General features: G+C 34.1%; 1 protein-coding gene across 1 annotated transcript; it reads right to left on the minus strand.

Moving 5' to 3' along the window:
* Window positions 1-363: 363 nt before the first annotated feature.
* On the minus strand, window positions 364-13,876 carry LOC104084466 (protein yippee-like At5g53940). The gene is made up of 5 exons (XM_009588323.4): window positions 13,710-13,876; window positions 13,376-13,419; window positions 1,049-1,157; window positions 794-849; window positions 364-678 (listed from the first exon to the last, which is right to left on the minus strand). Exons 1-5 carry the CDS (start codon window positions 13,803-13,805, stop codon window positions 600-602), a joined length of 384 nt encoding a protein of 127 aa, XP_009586618.1. The 5' UTR covers window positions 13,806-13,876; the 3' UTR covers window positions 364-599.
* Between the last annotated feature and the right edge of the window lie 7,822 nt (window positions 13,877-21,698).

Genomic DNA, 21,698 nt, shown 5'->3' on the forward strand with positions numbered 1-21,698 from the left:
TTACTGTTGATATTTTAAGCCCATTTCAATTTTTACGTTCAATACTCAAAATTGAGAAGTAGATGTCATGCTTCAAGCTAAAGCTATTCTTTACAAATTAATGGTCCAGCATAAGGAAATAAGTCACGAATCTACTAATTCGATAACCTGTTTGCTATGCTTTATAGTGTCTAATAAAAAGAAATGGGAGGCAATTATTGCTTGATCAAGGTACAAATAATACGTAAACAAAAACCATTAATAAAGTCAACACAGTGAACAAAGCTTCCCGCATTCACATAGGATAGGATCAGGGAAGGGCCACACCCACCCTAATGCAAGCATTGAACTTTCAAACAGACGTGCAAAGATCATACCTAACTGTGAATCATCAACCATACTAGCTCTTACTTTCTATTTTTCACACATAATAAAAAAGCTCCTTATATAAGGAATCTCATATACAACAAAACACTTGTGTAGAAGCTTCTTTCCATTATCTACATACTAGATCTACAAGATATAACTACACAAGGGTTAGATACAGTTTCTTCTTCTTTATCTACAAACTAGGCTTACAAGATAAACTACACAATGTTTAGATACAAACATAGCAAAGCCTATGCATCCTCAGCATCACTGATACTCGGACGAGTATCAATGTAGAATTCAGTGTCAACTCCGTCAATGATCCTATCTCTGTTAAAATACAAGCAAAAGAGCATTGTAACGTTTTATGGAAGATATGCAAAACAGACGGACATTTTCAAGTACAAATACAGAATGTGAACAAACATGGAAAAAAGGGACACACCTTTCAAGAACAAACTTCCCTTCCTTATACTTCTGGCTTTCCTCATGTGCAGACTCCTGCATGATAGAAGTGCAGAATGCAAGTCGTTAACAAATTTAACAAACTTCCCAGTGTAGGTATATCATGCATGTGCAATTGGTAACACGTGTATGGTCAGAGGAGTAACTATTTCCATCATCTTTTTGTGTGTGCGCGCATTCACATACTTGTGTGCTACATGCAGGGGAAAGAGAGAAGAAGGAAGAGAGGAAATACATATTTCCAGCCAACAATTTGCCCACAACAGCAACAAAATATGTCCGCTACCGTGTGCATCCCAGAAAGCATCACCCTCTCTTCATGAGGTCCAACCGTTACATTCACCCTGGATCACAGTATCAGACAGACAGGTCAGACCTCTGCAATTGCATAGGAGCGTAATTCGGTAAAGAGATAATGATGCTAGTAAATATATTATCTATTGCACCGTGCAGAAGGCCAGATGAAGAATATGATTTACCTAGATGACATTTTCCTCTGGAAATCTGATCGAAACTAAAATAAATAACTGATATTACTTTTTTCCTCCAAAGACATCATTCCTACTATGATGTAAACTATTCCTTACTTTATTGAGTAACTAGAAATGATTCAGCTTTTCCTATCAACAGCTAATCTTAAGACAAGATAGCAACACCTTAGGAAGTCACTGCAGAGTGCTCTCTTACCATTTACTACCACTCCTTACCTCGGTCTACAGCTTCCTCATTTGAAGTGCGAAACACAGCAATTGTTTGCCAATTTTTAGCATTTCAATCCAGCATATATCATCATGTATTTGAACTTACCTAAGTGGATTACCTATTAATTTGGAGATCTAGACATGGGCAATGAAAACACGATCTAGTGTTGCTGATCATAACATACTACCTGGACAGCCAGGTTACTTTAAGGGAGCTGAACTCTAGAAGATAGATATGATATAAGAAAATTTACAATATTCAAATATTAGAAACAGCAATCAATAATTTCTATCCAAATAACGCTTCAGCTCAATACTCATACTCAATGCACATACTCAAGTTGCCGATGTTTAGTGCGCTGATAAGTTAGCTTTTTAGCTAATTTCTCCAATATTTTGATAGAGTTTTATGCCCTATTTATGGGAACAAGTTGACTAATTATGCTTTGAATGGTGTACTTTCAGGTTTTGAAATTGTGTGAGCTTAGAGATTGAAAAGCATCACTTATCCGCAAGAAAGGGATCAATTTCAAGCCAAAAATGCTGAAAAACTAAAATATGTAGCTGGAGACACAGGGCCTCTACGCAACAAGTAGACCTGGAGAACTGAAAATTTGGGGAATCACTAAAATTAGTTGCGCACAACAGCGTAGCTATGTAGCATAAGTCCATCTACGCAGAGAAAGAAGTTGTTGTGTGTAGCTACGCACCAATTCTTGCGTAGCTACGCAGGCATCCAAGGGACAATTTTGTCACAACTTTTAGACGACTATAAATAGATTCTTAGTTGATTTTCTTAGGTCATCTTTCATTCGCTTGTACTTCATAAATCCTTTTAGCTATTTCGGGAAGGATTGAAGGATATTCATCATCGTGTTTGAATTTTCTTATTCTTTTAGTTTTATATCTTTTCATCTCAACTCTTATTTTCCATTTCTAGTATGAGTAGCAAAGATCCATAGTTGGGGTTATAAACTCTTATGGTGTTAATGTGATTGGGTCTTTGTTTATCTTGCTTATTATCTATTTGTTTTCATCAAGTTCATACACTTTTGGACACTTTAGAACGCGCCTACTCCTTGTAGTTCGACCCCAACCTAGTTGGTTTTAATATTGCTAATGACTGTGCTACGCTTCACTTAGAGGTGTAGGACGGGGCGTCACTAATTTTTGGCGCCATTGCCGGAGATCGAACCCGGGTCACCCGCCTGACAGGCGCGAGGCCTTGCGTAGCTACGCAAGATCTCCAGCTATATATTTCAGTATTTTTGGCTTGACGTTGACCCCTTTCTTGCGAATAATTGATGCTTTTCAATCTCTAAGTTCTCAAACAACTTCAAGACCTGAGCAAATATACCATTCAAAGCATACTTAGTCAATTTGTTCCAATAAAATGGGGGATAAAACTCTATCAAAACACAAGAGAAATTAGCTAAAACTAACTTATCAACTCCCCCAAACTTATACTTTTGCTTGTCCTCCGGTAAATCAAAACACAACCAATAACTCTCAAGACTAACGAGATACTTAGACAAGCAATCAAAGTCAACAACAACCAACACTAAGGCCTCCAAATTTACCTCTTCATCACACAACTTTCTTTTGTTCATTCATCTCAATTGGGAGAAAAAACTTCATAACTCAAGTTTTCATATGGCCTCACAATCAAAAGAAGATCCCACACACACAACATGCATTTAAAAAAAAAGTGGGATATCAAATAAAAAGAATTAAGCACTCTCTCTCACAAAAAATATTCAAATGATCAAAAGTGGTACCATAGGCATGCCCCTTGTGTAAATCAATCACTAATGTAGGTGCACCAATTTCAAAAAATTTTAGGATCTGCAGGAATGTAATGTAGGCTTTTTGTTAGAGGTAGCATATCAATTTGGGTTATAAGTGACAACGACCTTCCTGAACACTACACTTTCAACAATTCAAAGCACATTTCTTTTCAAAATTCTACCCATTTTGCTCATTTTTCAACTTCAACACTTTGTCACCCCCTTTATATCACAACTCTTTTTAATCAATTTTTTTAATGCGTTTCTCTATTTTCCTTTCTTGTTTTTTTTTGAATATGTATAGGTAGGGTATCAATATGGTAAAATCACTTCCACCTTCAATTCAACTTCATTTAGCTTCCACCTTACTCTTTTCCCATCTCCTCCCTCAAACTTAGGCTAAGAGCCAAAGTTGTAGCTTCAATTGCTCAAGAAGGTCGGGGCATCAAAAGAGGTCGAGACAAAAGGGAAAAGACTTGTAATGTGGTTGCCAATGAAAATGCTAAAGGCTTAAGGGGGTTGACTAGTGTAAACATGCAAAGGGTAGGCAATTTAAGACACAAGCGGTCCAAGGAAAGCCTAAAATCATTTTTCAAACCAAGTGCAACCTGCGTTTTTTCTTGAAACACACTTGGGCCAAGTTCTAGACCACAAGAATTGCAAAAGAACTCAACAAGAACCTCACTACTCATGGCACATATGAAACTCAAGTAGGATATGTATTTAAAAGCCCAATAAAAACAAATGAACTCAAAAAGTCACACATAGCTTGAAAGGCCACTGAATGAATCGAAGAACCAAAGATAGAACATCACAACAAAGACTATCACTTCAATTATTATTCATTTCAAAACCACCAACAACTCATATGCTAAGGTATAACTCGTGTTGGCACCAAACAAGTCACAAGTTGACTTTGGGACAACTACATTATTTTATTCATTACTACTATTACAAAATTAGAAACAATTAAGGGGTCGTTTGGTACGAGGGATAAGTAAAAATAGTGCTGGGATAAAAATTAATACCACCTTATACCTTATTTGGTTACCAAATCTGGATAAGTTATCCCGGGATTAAAATTAGTATCAGGATAACTTATACCTTGTAGGGGGTGGGATAATTAGTGCTGGGATTATTATCCTAGGACAAAATACTGAAATTCACAAAAATAGCCCTAAGGTCCTCTTTCCAAATATTCGTTGGGTTCATTTGTTTCTCTTTATGTGCTTGAAAATTATAAAATTTTGCTCATAGACTCCTTTTTCTAATTTTTTGTATATTAATTCTTTTCATTTATTATGGCAAAATTAGGTTTTCTTATAGATCATCAAGTATTGTCAGCAAGAAGATTTAGAAGAAGAAATCAGCAAATATATTTCAAAGAATTGAAAACTAGAGCCTCAAAAAATTATTTAATACTTGTTGAATCAACTATGGCGTAAGCAAGTGGTAATATGCTACCTATCACATAGCATAAAAACAATAAATTCAATTCAGTTAAATCTTGAAAACAACAAACATACAATTCAGAAACAACTTGAATTCAACAAAAACACAATTAATTGTGCTAGATGTTAGCATGGTTCCTTTATCCATTGTGCTAGCTGTTAGCATGGTTCCTTTATATGCCAATTTAAGAAGGTGTCATCGACTACTACAATTGGCCTATAATACTCCCAACTCCTTATGGATGTATTAAGAACAATAAATGCATACAGGAAACATCCATCTACAGTCTTTGGGAATTTCACTACTGACCCCGGATAAGTTTTCTCCAAAATGTACAAGTAACTCGGCAGGCGACTGTATGATTCAGCAGGATCACCTCTCAAAAACTACACAGCCTTTTCCTTTGCTATCCAAGCTTGCATGTACGTTAAGTTCATATTATGTTCTGACAACATGTCCGTTTGTACGTTTTTTGGTGTGTATATTGTCTTAGTATCTGCATATTTTGGCATGCCATTGCTGCCAACTACCATGGCAGTAGCTTTACGATGTATAAATGTATTGTCCATAAATGAGCATGTGTGCATGTTGTTGAATTTTCTAACCTTAAACAGTGTTGATTAATTTATGCTTGTGGACTTAAAGTGCCATGTATAATTGTCACCAACACATATGAGGCAATAGCTACAGAAGTAAAACAATGATAATGTAATAGAATATTTATCATGAAGACAGTAGGCTATTGTACTACAATAACATGTTCTGAACAAATTATATACAATTTATACATAAAAAATACAATCTATAAATATTATGTTTTGAAAGACAGATAAAGTCAACAATGTATTTCTTACCTTGTTGCATTGGACCTTTTCACCCTAAATAACTAGTTGTAACAATATTTTTCAGTTACAAAATATATACGCTTCAATTTCCAAACAATGTAAGACGCAATTGACGCCTAATTATCTGCAACATCCACCTCCACCGAAGATTTTCCACAAAAAACGCAACAAATTCAAAACAAATTCTTTCAGAAAACACCGGTTGCAGATGAATGTGAAGCGTGATCAATCAACTCTGAACATATAGCAGATTTCTATACAAGTTATATCATTGCGAAATTGTTTTTTCAATTTTAAAATTGATTCAACGACAGAATTACAATGTCAAAACTGGCGATAATGCTTCAACACAATGGTTGTTAGGATAGCTTCGAGAGATATGTAGATTTCGATGTCGATGGAATTGTAATCAATGAAGATTCAGTTACAGTGCTTTGAATACAGCAATCGCAGAACACCTAGCAATAGATACTTCTGTAAAAATCATCGAAATCAAATACAGAGTGAACGGACGGTTTTCACCAATGGAAATTCACAATGATATGGGTGTGCGAGTCTATATGGAAACTAAAAAGGATAACAAAGATCTAGGAGTGTATCCACTGTGTATAACAGTAAAGGATTTCGATTTGGAGTGGAGTTCTTTGAATGCTAGCATAATTACAGGATTGAATTGTTTTTAATCCATGATTTTGTAAATACAAATTTCCTACAAATTTCATACACGCCGGTTGTTTGAACTATTAAAACAAACTTTTTTGTGTAAAAACAATTTTAATGCAACAGTGACAGAGTGATGTCTGTTGAAATATAAGTCTATAAAAATTATCAACAATTTAACTAAAATTTCATGTGTTTCATAGAAACTACTGACATATTAGTCATTTCCACTGTAAAATTTTGCAACAAAGAAACTACAATTTCATATACAATTTTCATTCACTTATTAAACATCTGAATATACAAAAGTTGAAATTACTATACTTTTAAATAAATAAAGGTACTTTTGATTATGGTAATAGTAATTTGATACAATTGTCAAGCAATTCTAATACATTTAGAGAAGTATTAGAAACAGTGAAGTTGATTGATATGCCAACATTTCCGGCCATTGTGGAGTATGAAAGTATAATTATAACAGAATATACGCCAAAAAGAATTGAAGAAGGGCAAGTTTACCAAGACAAGCAAACAATAGTCAATGCAATGAAGCACTATGTTGTCATGAATAAGTTCCAATTTAGGGTGAAAAGGTCGAGTGCAACAAGGTCAGAAATACATTGTTGGCTTTATCTGTCTTCCAAAACATAATGTTTATAGATTATATTTTTTATGTATAACTTGTATATAATTTGTACAAAACATGTTATTGTACTACAACAATCTATTGTATGATAAATATTCCATAACATTATGTTTCAATTCTGTAGCTATTGCCTCATATGTGTTGGCGACAATTGTATATGGCACATTAAGTCCATAAGCATAAATGAATCAACACTGTTTAAGGTTAGAAAATTCAACAACATGCACACATGCTCATTGATGGACAATACATTTATACAACATAAAGCTACTGCTAGGGTAGTTGGCAGCATTGTCATGCCAAAATATGTAGATCCTAAGACAATATACACACCAAAAGACATACAAACAGACATGTTGTCATAACATAGTGCGAACTTAACATACATGCAAGCTTGGAGAGCAAAGGAAAAGGCTGAGAAATTTTTGAGAGGTGATCCTGCTGAATCATACAGTCGCCTGCCGAGTTACTTGTACATTTTGGAGAAGACTTATTCGGGGTCGGTAGTGAAATTGCAAAAGATTACAGATGAATGTTTCCTGATGCATTTGTTGCTCTTAATACATCCATAAGGGGTTGAGAGTATTGTAGGCCAATTGTAGTAGTCGATGGCACCTTCTTAAAATCGACAGATAGGGGAACCATGCTCACAGCTAGCATAATGGATGCAGCAGGTACATTTTACTCACAGTTAGTATTATGTTTAATATGTGTAGATTAATTGTATTTTTGTTGAATTCAAGTTGTTTCTAAATTGTATGTTTGTTATTTTCAAGATTTAACTGAATTGAATTTATTGTTTTTATGCTATGTGATAGGTAGCATATTACCACTTGCTTACGCCATAGTTGATTAAAAAAATGACGCATCATGGACATGGTTTTTTAGCAGTTCAAACATGCATATGGTGAAAAACCAAATATGTGTGTTGTTTCGGACAGAAATGAGAGTATATTGAAGGCAACAACAACTGTTTTTACCAGCATACCACATTATGCTTGCATGTGGCATATTTGGACAAATATAAGGTCAAAGTTCAAAAAAGGTCGTCTAAAGTTAAGTGATTGTACTTTGCCACGGCACAACCATACAATCTTGATGAGTTTATTGAAAGAATGTCAAAGATTGAAGAGATAGACACTCGGGTACATGCAACAGTGAATAGAACATGGACGATGATATCAAAGATTGTAGAATCCTTAATTGCAGTAAACAAAGGTGCAAAAGATTTGCCCGTAGTTCAACTATTAGAGTACATGAGGACACTTGTTGGACAATGGAATATAACAAAGCCAGTGTAGTCCCACAAGTGGGTCTTGGGAGGGTAGACTGTATGCAGACCTTATCACTGGCTTTAAAAGGCAGAGTTTGGGAGGGTAGACTGTATGCAGACCTTATCCCTGGCTTTAAAAGGCAGAGAAGCTGTTTCCGGTAGACCCTCGGCTCAGGGAGGATAAAGGGAAGAGGCAATAACAAGCAAACCAATCTGACAACCAAAGCAAAAATATAAAACTAACAATAAGTAATGCAAACAAAAAACCGAAACAAGGCAGCAATAAGAAATAACAGCAATCTAGGGGTAAAAAGAAGAATTCAAAGGACATTAAGAGATGTATCAAAGCTACTGTGACAAACAAGGATAACACTCGACTACCTAACCTCTACCTTTATTCTCAACCTCCACACCTTTCTATCTATGGTCATGTACTTATTCTCTTGAACGATGGAATAACGAAAAATTATTAAATGCAAAGGGTATGTTCACCTTTCTTGGGAAAATATACAACAAAGAGGGGTAGGACAACATGACTTTATCCCAAAGATTAGAGTAAGTTATGGTCCATATCAGAAGATGATTGATATCAGCAAACAAAATAAATGCTGATATTTGTATATATGTTGTATAATTGTTGCAACAAGCTGAGCCAAGGGGCGAGGACCCAATGATACTTCCTAAAGAGGTACAATAAACATTTGAAGAGCTACAAGACCAATCGCTTACTGAGGACCATGTTCTCATTATGGACGATGCTAAAGAAAGTTGCTTAGAATTTTATGATGAGTTAGTACAAAGGAAATGGTTACCCCTCACATAATCTTGGCCTATCAATGAGACACTTGTGAGGGAATTTTTTGCTCCCGCTTATGCTTTGAAAAAGGAGAAACAAGAGGCAGTGTCTAAATTCAAAATTAGAGGTGCAACCATCCCATTTAATACATAAAAGTTCAACGATCTATTGGGATTTATATCGCAATATCAAAGTCGGTTTAATACCGTTTTGCATAAAGTTAATTTTGCTTCTAATAGAGTCTGGGCAGCGGGGATCGTGAAGAAAGATGGGCTACATCCAACATGGACAACCTCCGGGGAAATACATAAGGTAGGTTTTAACAAAATAGCTTTGGCTTGGACCACTTTTGTGTGTAACAGATTAATGCCAACGAAGAATTACTCTGAGCTCTCTTAACAAAGGACCATCCTCATTGTAGTAATTATGTCAAAATGGTCTATAGATGTGGGTCAGATAATCGTGAAGGAGCTGCGAGATAAATTCTCTAGTAGCACAGATGAGATCGCACTTTTAATGCTCTCATTCCAGTCCATATCATAAGGCACATCAAAGAAAAAGCAGCTACCAGTGCAGACTTGCAGTGGTGCACAGAAGAAGAAACCATCCAAAGCTCTTACTCCACCATCATTGCCACCCCCTGACACCGATGTCACCACCACCCCTGGTGGCTCTACCACATCTCTTATTGTTCCAAAGTCAACCACTTGTTTAGCTGAACCTCCAACCACATCTGAAATACCACCTCATTCAGGCATAGCTCCTCATATTAGAGCTCATGGCACTCTTGACAAGCCTTCTGCTGGTCATGCTGGTCACATACTGAACTCTGTGGAGTTTATAAACAAGGAGATTCAACAGAACGGTTCGGAACACAAATGATAGGGTGACAGCCTTGATGCATCCATCCAACGTTCTCCTTATGGCACATGTCAAACCTCCTGAGCACATGCAAATTTTAGCACCAACGGAGTTAGCCTTGCGAAGTTTGGTGATGTTTCAAGCTGCACAATACAATCGGGAGAAAGAAGGTGCTAAAGTTAAGGAAAAAAGGAGGGAGGAAAAGGCCAAGACAATAAAGAGCATTCCGAATACGCTTCAATCCTTGGATGGTAGAGTTCGAAATATGGATAGCAAGTTGAAGAGGCCGGAGGAGCACAGTGTGGGTCCATCTGGACCACGAGATAATTCCCAGACTTGTGAGGATGACATTAGAGATGAATTTTAAGACAAGAATGAGATAGTAGAGAGTGAGCCACCTACTTATGACCACATAGTTGCTTCTGCTCAATTTTCCACTACTGTTGTTAGGACATCGCATTCAGGAAAACATAGTGTTGAGGAGCTCAGATCCGCCGGAATGCCACCACACATAGATTTAGGGAGTTTCTTTTACCTTTCGCCTAACTCTTGTTTTAATCGCATTGATGTCAATGCAAATTTTTGTGTTGGGGGTATTCATGATGACATAGTTTTGATGTCATTTGTACATAGTCATGCTTTATTTTCGGTCATTTCTTTGATCCTTTCTCTTATTTTAATCTTACTTTTGTTTAATTCATATTTGGAGTTAGCAATAACCTTTTTGGGTTTTCTTTACCATGGTTCTTTCTAAAAGATGCAATGTTGAACCAAGCACTCTTAATTGTTTCTAGCTTTTTAATTCATGTTTAGAGTTAGCAATAACCTCTTTGGGTTTACTTGCTTTTGTTTAATTCATGTTTGGAGTTAGCAATAACCTCTTTGGATTTTCTTTGTCATGGTTCTTTCTCAAAGATGCAATGTTGAACTAAACACTATTAATAGTAGCAATGAATAAAATAGTGTAGTTGCCCCAAAGTCAACTTGTGACTTGTTTGGTGCAAACACAAGTTAAACTTTAGCACATGAGTTGGTGGTGGTTTTGAAATGAAAAATAATTAAAGTCATAGTCTTTGTTGTGGCTTTTAGATTCTATCTTTGGTTCTTCGATTCACTAAGTGGTCTTTAAAGCTATGTGTAACTTATTGAGTTCATTTATTTCTATTGGCTTTGAATATGTATCCTACTTGAGGTGTGCATGTGCCATAAGTGGTGAGGTTCTTGTTGAGTTCTTTTGCTTCACTTGTGATCTAGAACTTGCCCTAAATGTGTTTTAAGAAAAACACCTAGGTTACACTTGATTTGAAAAATGATTTTAGGCTTTCTTGGACCGCTTGTGCCTTAAATTGCCTACCCTTTACATGTTTACCCTAGCCAACACCCTTTGATCCTTTAGCCTTTATATGGGCAACCACATTACAATACTTTCCCCTTTTGTCTTGACCTCTTTTGATGCCCCGACTTTCTTGAGCAATTGAAGCTACAACTTAGGCTCTTAGCCTAAGTTTGGGGGAGAAGATGGGAAATGAGTATGGTGGAAGCTAAATGAAGTTGAATTGAAGGTGAAAGTGATTTTACTATATTGATACCCTACCTATACATATTCACACCAAAAAAAGGGAAAATAGAGAAATGCATTAAAAAAATTGATGAAAAAGAGTTCTGATATAAAAGGGGTGACAAAGTGTTGAGTTGAAAAATGAGCAAAAAGGGGGTGAAATTTTGAAAAGAAATATGCTTTGAATTGTTGAACATGTGGTGCTCACGAAGGTCGTTGTCACTTATTACCTAAATTGACATCTTAGCTATTCTGGAAGGATTGAAGGATCTTCATTATAGTGTTTGAATTTTCTTATTCTTTTAGTCTTAATTATGTTTATCTTTTCATCTCAACTCTTATTTTCGATTTCTAATATGAGTAGCTAAACTCCATAGTTGGGGTTGTAAACTCTTATGGCATTAATGTAAATGGGTCTTTGTTTATCTTGCTTATTATTATTTGGGTTGTGATTATCTACTTGTTTTCATGCTTTATTGTTAATTTGGTGGTTGCAAACATTTTATCTATTTTACTTGGAAAAGGAGAAATTGGATAAGAAGGGCTCAATAGCAACTCAAGTAGTAAACTATTTGTTACTTTTGCTTTCCTGATAGAATATAGTGTTATCAGCCTCTGACCCTTTCCTTTTATTTTTTAAATCTAACCCTTTTCTTTTAAAGAAAAACAAAATGGTTGTTGCTGCTTAGCACATATAGATTGGTAAACGTGAGATCAATATATGGGTCCAGTTTTCATGTTGATGACGACACTGTTGATTAGAAAATAGCTAAGTATAATTTGTTGGATAGTTTGATCAGTGGGAGACAAAGTGAAATCCCACAGTGGTGGACTTCTAAGCTATTTGAGGGTATAAAATAAAAGGCCCACCAAGAGTCCTTAAATAAGTAAAACCACCTAAGTACAACCATGTGTCCCTTTCTATATGTATGTATATAATATTATATACATATAGGGTCTTGCTAACCTACTACATGAAGTTAGTAGTTTAGCATTGTACCCATTTTTTACTTCTCTTAAATGCCCCTAAGATAGCATCCACAACACATGAATTAAAGGGACATTTTTGTCATTCTAATCATCCAATTCTTCTTCTCAACCCAAAGCATATTCTTCCCAGCCTTTCTTCCTCAAGCAAGAGCTCCAATCTCTTATGGCCCTTTCTGTTTTATCCCGTCTCACTCTCACCTGCGAGAGTTTAGTTTTTCCTCCGACCATGAAAAAGAAATCTGGGCTGGTTGTTCGGTAAGAAGGGAAGAGAAGAGAAAGAAAGTTGGGCATGAAATATCTCACAGATAGAACCAGAAATTTTGTGCCTCAGCTACCGCTGATATGTATACATTACTCCAGTGCTCCTTAAATCAATCTCCGGATTATGTTTTGGCTAATGTTAGTGTTAATGTGATTTGAAAGTTGAAAGAGTTGTTGGGGAAGCCATTGACTTGAGATTATTTATATTCTTTAGACCTAACATGTGCATAATATTGTGGTTATAGTATGCTAGATTTGAGATGAATAATGATGACAGGCCTGAAATTATGAATTGCTTCCGATACCAAGGAGACTCCACTGGATTTTAGCATGAAAAAAGGTAGGCTTAGTATCACTTAGCACCAGTCATGGCTCCCAAGTTGGGTTATGACTTATGACACACCAACTCTCTAGCAAAAAGAAAAAACACAGTTGAGTAAAGATAGTATCACCAAGAATCTAATGATAAACTACACCTAGAAGGTTGTGAAAAGTAAATTGAGACTTAACCAATTAAGGAACACCTTCATTTCAAAATGATCAATTGCAACAAAGATTTGCTGATGTACCAAACCTAATATAAATCCCAAGCTCTCAAAAACATAAGTAGTCTCATGTATCACTCAGAGGTAGATGCATAAAAAAATCAATTCAAGTGAGAAATAAGCAAATTAACTCATACAGAACCGGTTACCATCAAATTGCTGTCAACAAAAATTACAAGGCACTCACGCTTTATTGAATAGGTATGCTTTTCCTCTGCGACAATGAAATCCCTGACCATAAAACCAACCGTAAGAAACCACAAACCAAGCAAGCCAAAAGTACAATACTATGAGCAAGCAATCATGCTAAGAAAATTTCCAGCGCATATTACCACTAACTAAAGTTAACAGTAATAAAAGCCAATTCCTCAAAGAAACAACAAGCCCCAAAAGGCCAAACCCAATGAAAAACACTATAACAATCTTGAAAAGTGTCATTACCAACTGAGAAAGGTGAGATTTTTATTTGTATAAACTTAGTTATATGACCAGAAAGTGAGGAAAAGGGGAAGAAATAATACCCTGGAAACAAGGTCATCAGCAAGGGCGAGATGGGTTTTGCAGAACTTGCACTTGTATGTCCTACCTTCAAGATCTACCACAAATATCCTTCCCATTTTCCAAAGATAGAGAAGTGGGTTTTCCAGATTCCAGAACAAGACTGATATTTGGTCCGTGACCGTGCGGTTGGGGGTTTTAAGGGTTTTAGTCAAAACTTAAAGTATACGGCCCCGCTTGTGGACTTTTTTGTATATATTATATATATTTTATCATACTATATTATCTATCTATCTATATTATCATAAAAGTATGAATATAATATCGATTTATAAAAATAATCTTATAATATTAAGCATAATAACTCATAATAAAGAATATAATCGGATTCTAGATATTAGCCTTATAATCCTATTAGTTTTAGGATATAATATTACACGTTAGAAATCTTATATAATTACCTTTAGAAATCTTATTAGTATAATTACTTTTCGTCTGTCTAATTCATATAAAATTGAACAAGTAAATATCTTTAGTCATGTAATCTTATTATTTTTAGGATATACTTCTTAAAAATTTCTATTACTTATTTAATTTAAAAATATATTATATGTCATATTACTAATTTAATTTGAGAATATATTATATTGTCCAAATTCATTTAGAAAAAAGGAGAGCCTATATTATTATAAAGCATAAATACAATATTAATATACTAAAATAGCCCTAAAATATTAAACGGAAGAACTCATAGGGAAAGGGCATAACTGCAATAACTTATTTTTTGGACTACAATACCTTCTATGCTAATTTTTAATATTTAAGATTTTCAAATTAATAAAATTTATCTATTAATTCTTATTAAAAATATGTAGGAAGGTTTAATAAAATTAATTTTATCAGAATCCTCCGTATTGGCAATACATTACCACTTCATAATGTCCAACACAAAAAAAAATATTAAATGGACTGCATAAATAGTTAAAATTGAGAAAACAATACCCCCACGATAATATATTTTTATATTATATTTGAATTATTTTTCTACTCAAATAATATTTTTTATCAATTTTTTGTGCAATATTAAAAAATACCCAATTATTAAACAACAACTAAGCAAATATTAAGAATATAAATGTGTGAGAAAGAGAAAAAAATGGTATGTGAGAATCAATACCACTAATGATTCTACAGACATAAAGATCTAAAAGTAAAATGTCATATCAATATTTTACTCTTTGAAAATAAAATTTATGGTGGATAAAATTATAATTAAGATTAAATATTCAAAACAAGAGATGAACTAATATTAAGATCTGAATCAACATAGAATAAATTATTTATGTTAAAATTAAATAATTAAAATCTTTTAATTAATTATTTAGCAAGAGTCCAATTCAATTTTTTTTAAATTCATCATATGAGTAAAATTCTTATTCAAGTTTAAAAAAAATCTTAGGGTACATAAATTTATTCCATAAAAAGAGCGTTAGAACATAAAGTAAAATGTTAATATATTATTAAGAATCAAAAATGCTATAAAAGTGTCTGAGGAAGCGCAATCAAAGCTAAATTCTAAACAAGAACAAGCTTTCAAGACTATATTATAAAGAGTCGACTCTGCTATAACGGGATTATTCTTTGTAGATGCCTCTGGCAGAATAGAAATAATATTTCTATGTCACACATTACTTGCAAATATAATATCACGAGCCATGACATTGTTAGCAATAATAGCAAGTGGTGTACCTACAACGATTTTATTGTGAGGTCACCCGCTTTAGATTTGATATACCTCTTCAAACAACTTAAATAACCATCACAAATATATCAAAGCAGCGGAATGGTGCTAAATTTATAAGAAAAGCAAAAATGATAATATGGGATGAAGCACTTATGGTTAAGTGCCAAACGGAGTTTTAGAGATATATTGGATATTAATGAACCGTTTGGTGAAAAATTAATGGTTTAGGAGGTAATTTATGTCAAGTACTACCAGTAGTTCCAAAATCGACAAAAGCAGATACTGTAAAAGCTAGCTTGCCAAAGTTATACTTCTGGCCTCAAATGAAAAAGATTTAACTGACAAGAAATATAAAGTGAGAATAGATCAAGTATTCAGTGTCTTCTTGATTCGTGTCGGAAACGAATAAGAGCATCCAATAAAATATTATTTGGTTCTTCTTGAACACTTGGTTATCAATCCCAATGGTAATATTAGTGATTTAATAAGAGAAGTATTTATATCATTAGATTAAAATACAATTTGCGCAAATCGCATGATATAATTAAAAAGATATCTTAGCTAGCAAAAATGACTATGTTGATCAACTAAATAACGGGTTTATTGTAAAATTTTATAGTAAAAATAAAATATTTTTCTGTTTTTGGCTCAGCAGAAAATGATACCAATAATTACTACCAAGAAGAATATTTAAATACGTTAATACCAAACGGCCTTCTACCATACATGTTTGTTGTCAAGTTTATTATTTCTTACATATGTTAGTGTCACCGTATATATAATAGACTAAGTTGATCTTCCATTGTATATAGGTTGATTTCGAAGAAAAATATGTCTGTCATGCTACTGAAAAACTTAAATACGCCGAATATCTTATGTAATAGCACACATATGGTATATAGAAGTTTTGACAATAACGCCACACATGCAAAAATTATGATACTAGTCAATGTGCTTCTAAGTATATTCTTATCCCTGAATTCTACTTTCGTCTTCCGGAACTAAGGAATATCCTTTTAAATTTGTGTGAAAATAATTTTTAGTATGTTTATGTTTTGCAAATATAATAAATAAAGCACAGGGACAAACATCCTAAATATTAGACTATATTTACCGCAATATATTTTCTTGCACGAACAACTGTATGTTGTACTTTTAAGAGGTATATCAAGATCGACAACAAGAGATCTGGTTAAGGCAGAGCAACCAAAGCATTAGGAGGAAGCATACACACAAAAAATATTGTCCACAAAGAAGTATTCTTTAAGATACCATCACATTAAATACTTTTAAATTATAATACATAATTATCTAACTAACATGACAAAATTGATCATTTGTGTAAGTTTTGATGATATCCTTTTATTTTAAATTCATGTATTATGCTAATGTAATAATATTTTTTGGCATTTAGATGATTGTTGTATTATTATACATAAAAACTCTCTTATTAATTAAATTTTATTGTTCCTTCATATAAATAAATATTTAAATCATCATGTGCTATTATTAACGTTCAACGCACGTTCATAAATACTAGTATTATATTATAAGTGGAATCTTCAAAGTTAAGGTTGAATTACCAAATTACCCGTTAGAAGCTGAGTGATCATTTTGTCCTTCACCCCAAAAACCTTCTATTAAATATATAATTCCAACTGCATTTTCTTAAAAGTTATTATTTACAAATCAAAGTTTTCACTTCAACTTCTATATAAATCTTGTAATTTATTCCTTCATTAACCAGCGCACTAACTTGGCAACCTATTCATTACTACAATGTCACGACCCAAACCGATGGGCCGCGACGGGCACCTGATACCTTACTCAACCGAGTACCAACGTTATATATCATTCTTATCGTACTCTCATTGGCAAATGGGCCAAACGTGCCGTCATGGGTTAACCAGAATAAACATAAGGGAATACTCAATATAAGTCAACCCAATCTGATATAAAAACTTATACATGTGACATAGGGTCTATAAGACCAAAACTACACTGAACATAGACCGACAAGGCCGTACAATCTTTCGCGTACACGATATATGTCTACAAGCCTCCAAGGATACATAAATGTCATAAAGGTCGGGACAGAGCCCCGCCATACCAATCAACACATGTCCTAATCATACTGACCAATAGCAACTCCGGAGCAAATGGAGCGCACCAACATCTTCCGCTGAGCTGATAGCCTACTTGGAGGACTCTCGACCTGTCTATCGGGACCTGCGGGCATGAAACGCAGCGTCCCTAGGCAAAAGGGACGTCAATACAAATAATGTACCGAGTATGTAAGGAATGAAAATCAGTAAATAATAGACATGAGGAAAACATGGAGTAAAAGACTCGACATGTATGTTTGAATAACTCTGTGAATCATTAATATTATAATGCCATGCATATGTGTATAAATTTCATACCATGCATAGGTATATGCGTTCATAACATCATCAAGCCTCTGAGGGCATCCCATCATATCATCTCGGCTACTGTGGGCAAAATCATCAATGTATACCAGCTAATCAGGTGGTGGTGCGTATATAACGTCATAACCTTTTTCCATATCCAATATACATATAATATACGCGTATATAACGCCTTCTGGTCATGGGTCAATGTACATGTATAAATGCATTAAATGCATAAGAAATACGTTAATAAGATTTTTTCGAATATCATAAAATCAATATGCCTTTCGGACAAACTTTATCAAATACGTATTTTTTTGAGACCCATAAACAGAGGATATAATAATAATTCACATGGGGAATCAAGAATATAGACACCCCTAGTATTTCTATGAATAGAGTCATTTATGAAAGTTGCGTATTTTTCTCGATTCGTTTGTATCATTTGGATCATGCCAAAAAGAAAGAAGGGATAGCCTTAACATACCTGAGACGATTCTCTTGACAATCCCTCTAACACACGTCAATTGCGACAACACGTAACGACGGATCGAAGTAGAGAAAAATTCGTATGATATTCTTGGAGAAAGATTGCACCGTACTCCCTTAGAATCGCAAATCTCACGCCTCGAAGTTTTAAGTGAATTGATTAAGCTCGATCGTCACTTTGCAAATCTTAGCATCCCTCTTTAAAATTTATGAACAATGTTACTGTTGATACCTAATTTTCCCTCATATTTTTCAAATATATATATATATATATATACCTTCAAAATAGCGAATATGCATCATCGTTTGATTTACAAGTATACACAAGTATTTTTCATAATTTTGTATAATTTTTAAAGACTTTAAATCAATTTATTTCTGTATTTTTATTATATAAATATCCAATAATTACCCTACAAATTATTTTTATAATTATTTAATCATATAAACTTATTATTTATACCAATATGAGGTTTTAAATATTTTCAGTGCATTTATCATAATTACATTTGCCTTTTTAGGGCCAAATCGCATATTTTGCAATAATAGCCCATATGCATATATAATTACATTATTCATATAGAAAATGATGTTTTATATTTTTATATTGTTAATTAATTATTTTTAATCATTTTTATGCATAAATGATATTTTTGTTATTTATTAATTATTTTATAAGTTATTTATTTGTTAAATAATGAGTATTTAAAATCTAGCCCTAAAATCCCCTATTTTCGGATTTAACCCAACACCCTTACACCAGCCCAATGCCCTTGGCCCAAGACCCATTAGCCCAAGACCCATACCCATTTAAACACCGACCCAGGACCCCTTTAAATCGTGACCGTTGATCTCTAAGATCAACGGTCCATGTTACACCCTCCCCTTTAAACCAACCTAAACCCCTAACCCTAATCATTCTATACCACCTCGCCGCCCTGGAATTCCCTCGTCTCTCATCTCTCATGAACCCTAGCCGCCGTTCTTATCACCCCTTCCCCCCAAATCCGGCCCTAAAACGGAATACACCATGGATTTCCTTACCTTATTTACCTCTCCTCACCACTAGCCACTCGTCTATGATCTTACTTAGTTGCTTGCCTAACATGGTAACCAAATCTTGTCAAAATCGAACCGAATCGGTTCACACCTCTAATTTATGTGGCTATTCCGTCTATGTTCATCATTAATTCTTTGTGAGTAACGAATATTCTTCATATCTGTTGATGATTCTTACCTACCCCAAATTAGGATTTTCAAACCCTTTCAGTCAGACCAAAATAGGTCTGATTTTCTGATTTTTAATGTTATTCCACTTCTATTCATCTTATTTTGTGCGATTTTTACTTTATTTTCCACCGATTTCACACTTTTCCTAAAACTCAGGTTTGAAACTTTCTCCTTTTCTTACCGATTCTGGTGAATCTTTCTTTATGTGTTCGATTACTTTCTTTCCTTATGTTTTCCCTGATTTTTACTTTAATATTTGTTTGAATATTCTGAATAATTTTTGTTTTGGTATTATTTATGTTTTCTTTAATATTTGTTTAAATATTCTGAATATTTTTTGTTTTGGTATTATTTGTGTTTCCTTTAATATTTGCTTAAATATTCTGAATAATTTTTGTTTCGATATTATTTGTGTGTCCTTTAAAATCTGCCTTAATAAGTCTGAACGATTTGTGTTTTGGTATGTCTTTGTATATACCTTAAATATTCTAAATAATCTCGGGTGTTTCCCTGATTTGCTGAATCCCTTGATTTGTGCCCTAAATTACCTATAACTGATTCTGAAATATTTTCTTGCATATTACTGATTTGTTTCCATGTTTATGTGCTGATTTCTATCACTATATATATTTTTCCCCCATTCCCTTTTGAAAGGACCTTCGACTACTTTCTGAACTCACTATAGACTTACTAGACTTAAGGTTATTCTGATTTTGCATTCTATACTCTAACTTTAGCTGGCTGGAAGCCAAGGCCAGTCAGCTCTGAAATCTTGCTATATACTATGGACTTCCATACTTTGTACATTTTTTTCGCTTAACCGATGAGTCACCTAACTTCTGCCCTTTCATTTTTATATGTCCCTGATTTGTATATATGATTACTACTGAATTTGTTATTTAATATGCTTTGGAAGGGTGTTTAGGTATAGCTCTATCAAATATGTATGTCTTAGTCCCTTTAACACTTAATTTCTCCTAATGTTACCTGTGCTGAAGTTATTTGAACTTATTTAAGGTCTATCCAGTTAGTGTATCAATCCCTGAATGCCTATGAATATGTTTATCCCCTTACCCGATCTTTGGTGATACGAACTGGTTAATCCAGAGTTATTTGCAAAATAGGTGCCCTAACGCACCTTAATCCGTTAGGTGGCGACTCTCTCTTTTAGTATCCTTCCTTTAAAAGAGTTGTCACAACGTCGAAGCCCGATTTCGCGAGAAAGAAGGGGCACGATAGTTACTAATAAAGAATGGGATGTTGTTCTCTACAAGAATGGAAAATGAATATAGCCGTACCTTTTTTTTTGCTTGAATTCTTGCTGAAGCTAAATGTCACGTTACTGAGGATGCTAATATGCAAATTCTTGTTTTGAATTTGCTGAAATGAATTAGAGAGGTTAAAGAGATATCCATGTCTCTTTAAGTGAATTAGAGAATGGATTTTAATATCTTGGTGGTGTGGGCCCCACCTTTCAAAGTGACTTAAGAGTCATCAAATAGAAGCTGCCACGTTAAAGGTCCTTAAACTTTATCCAAAGACTTCGAGTTTCAAATGAATTCTTTAAAAGTGTTGGTTGGTAGGCCCCACTTATAACTTTAATGCTTAGCAAGCCTTCTTATCCCAAAGTGTGATACTAACGTAGCATACATATTAGTCATATATCACTTTAGTTGTCATGGTCCCACGTGGACAAGACAATTCTTACACTTATCCACTTAAATTAATAATTAATCAATTATCACAAATTACTTAAAATACTACTCACTTTTAACACACTTTATATACCCTACTATCATGGTCATGTGGTACCTTGTATGGCACTAGTCCATAAATACGAGGTATTGTAGCTTGGACCGTATTTTATCTCAAAATGTCAAACTTCAACGAAATTCATTTTCTTCGATTTGCTTACCCTCTCACCTTCACGAATTTACTCATCACTTGTTTGAAATAGCATAATGCTTATAATCTCAAAATAATATCATTCCCGAACTTAAGTTGATTAACTTACGATGAAACTTTAACGTACAAAAATACGGGATGTAACATTATCCCACCCTTTGGAACATTCGTCCTCGAATGTTGACTGATGCACTTATCATTATCATAACCTATAGTTCTTGTGAATGCTTTAG

This window comes from Nicotiana tomentosiformis, chromosome 6 (assembly GCF_000390325.3).
Source record: "Nicotiana tomentosiformis chromosome 6, ASM39032v3, whole genome shotgun sequence".
NCBI lineage: Eukaryota > Viridiplantae > Streptophyta > Magnoliopsida > Solanales > Solanaceae > Nicotiana > Nicotiana tomentosiformis.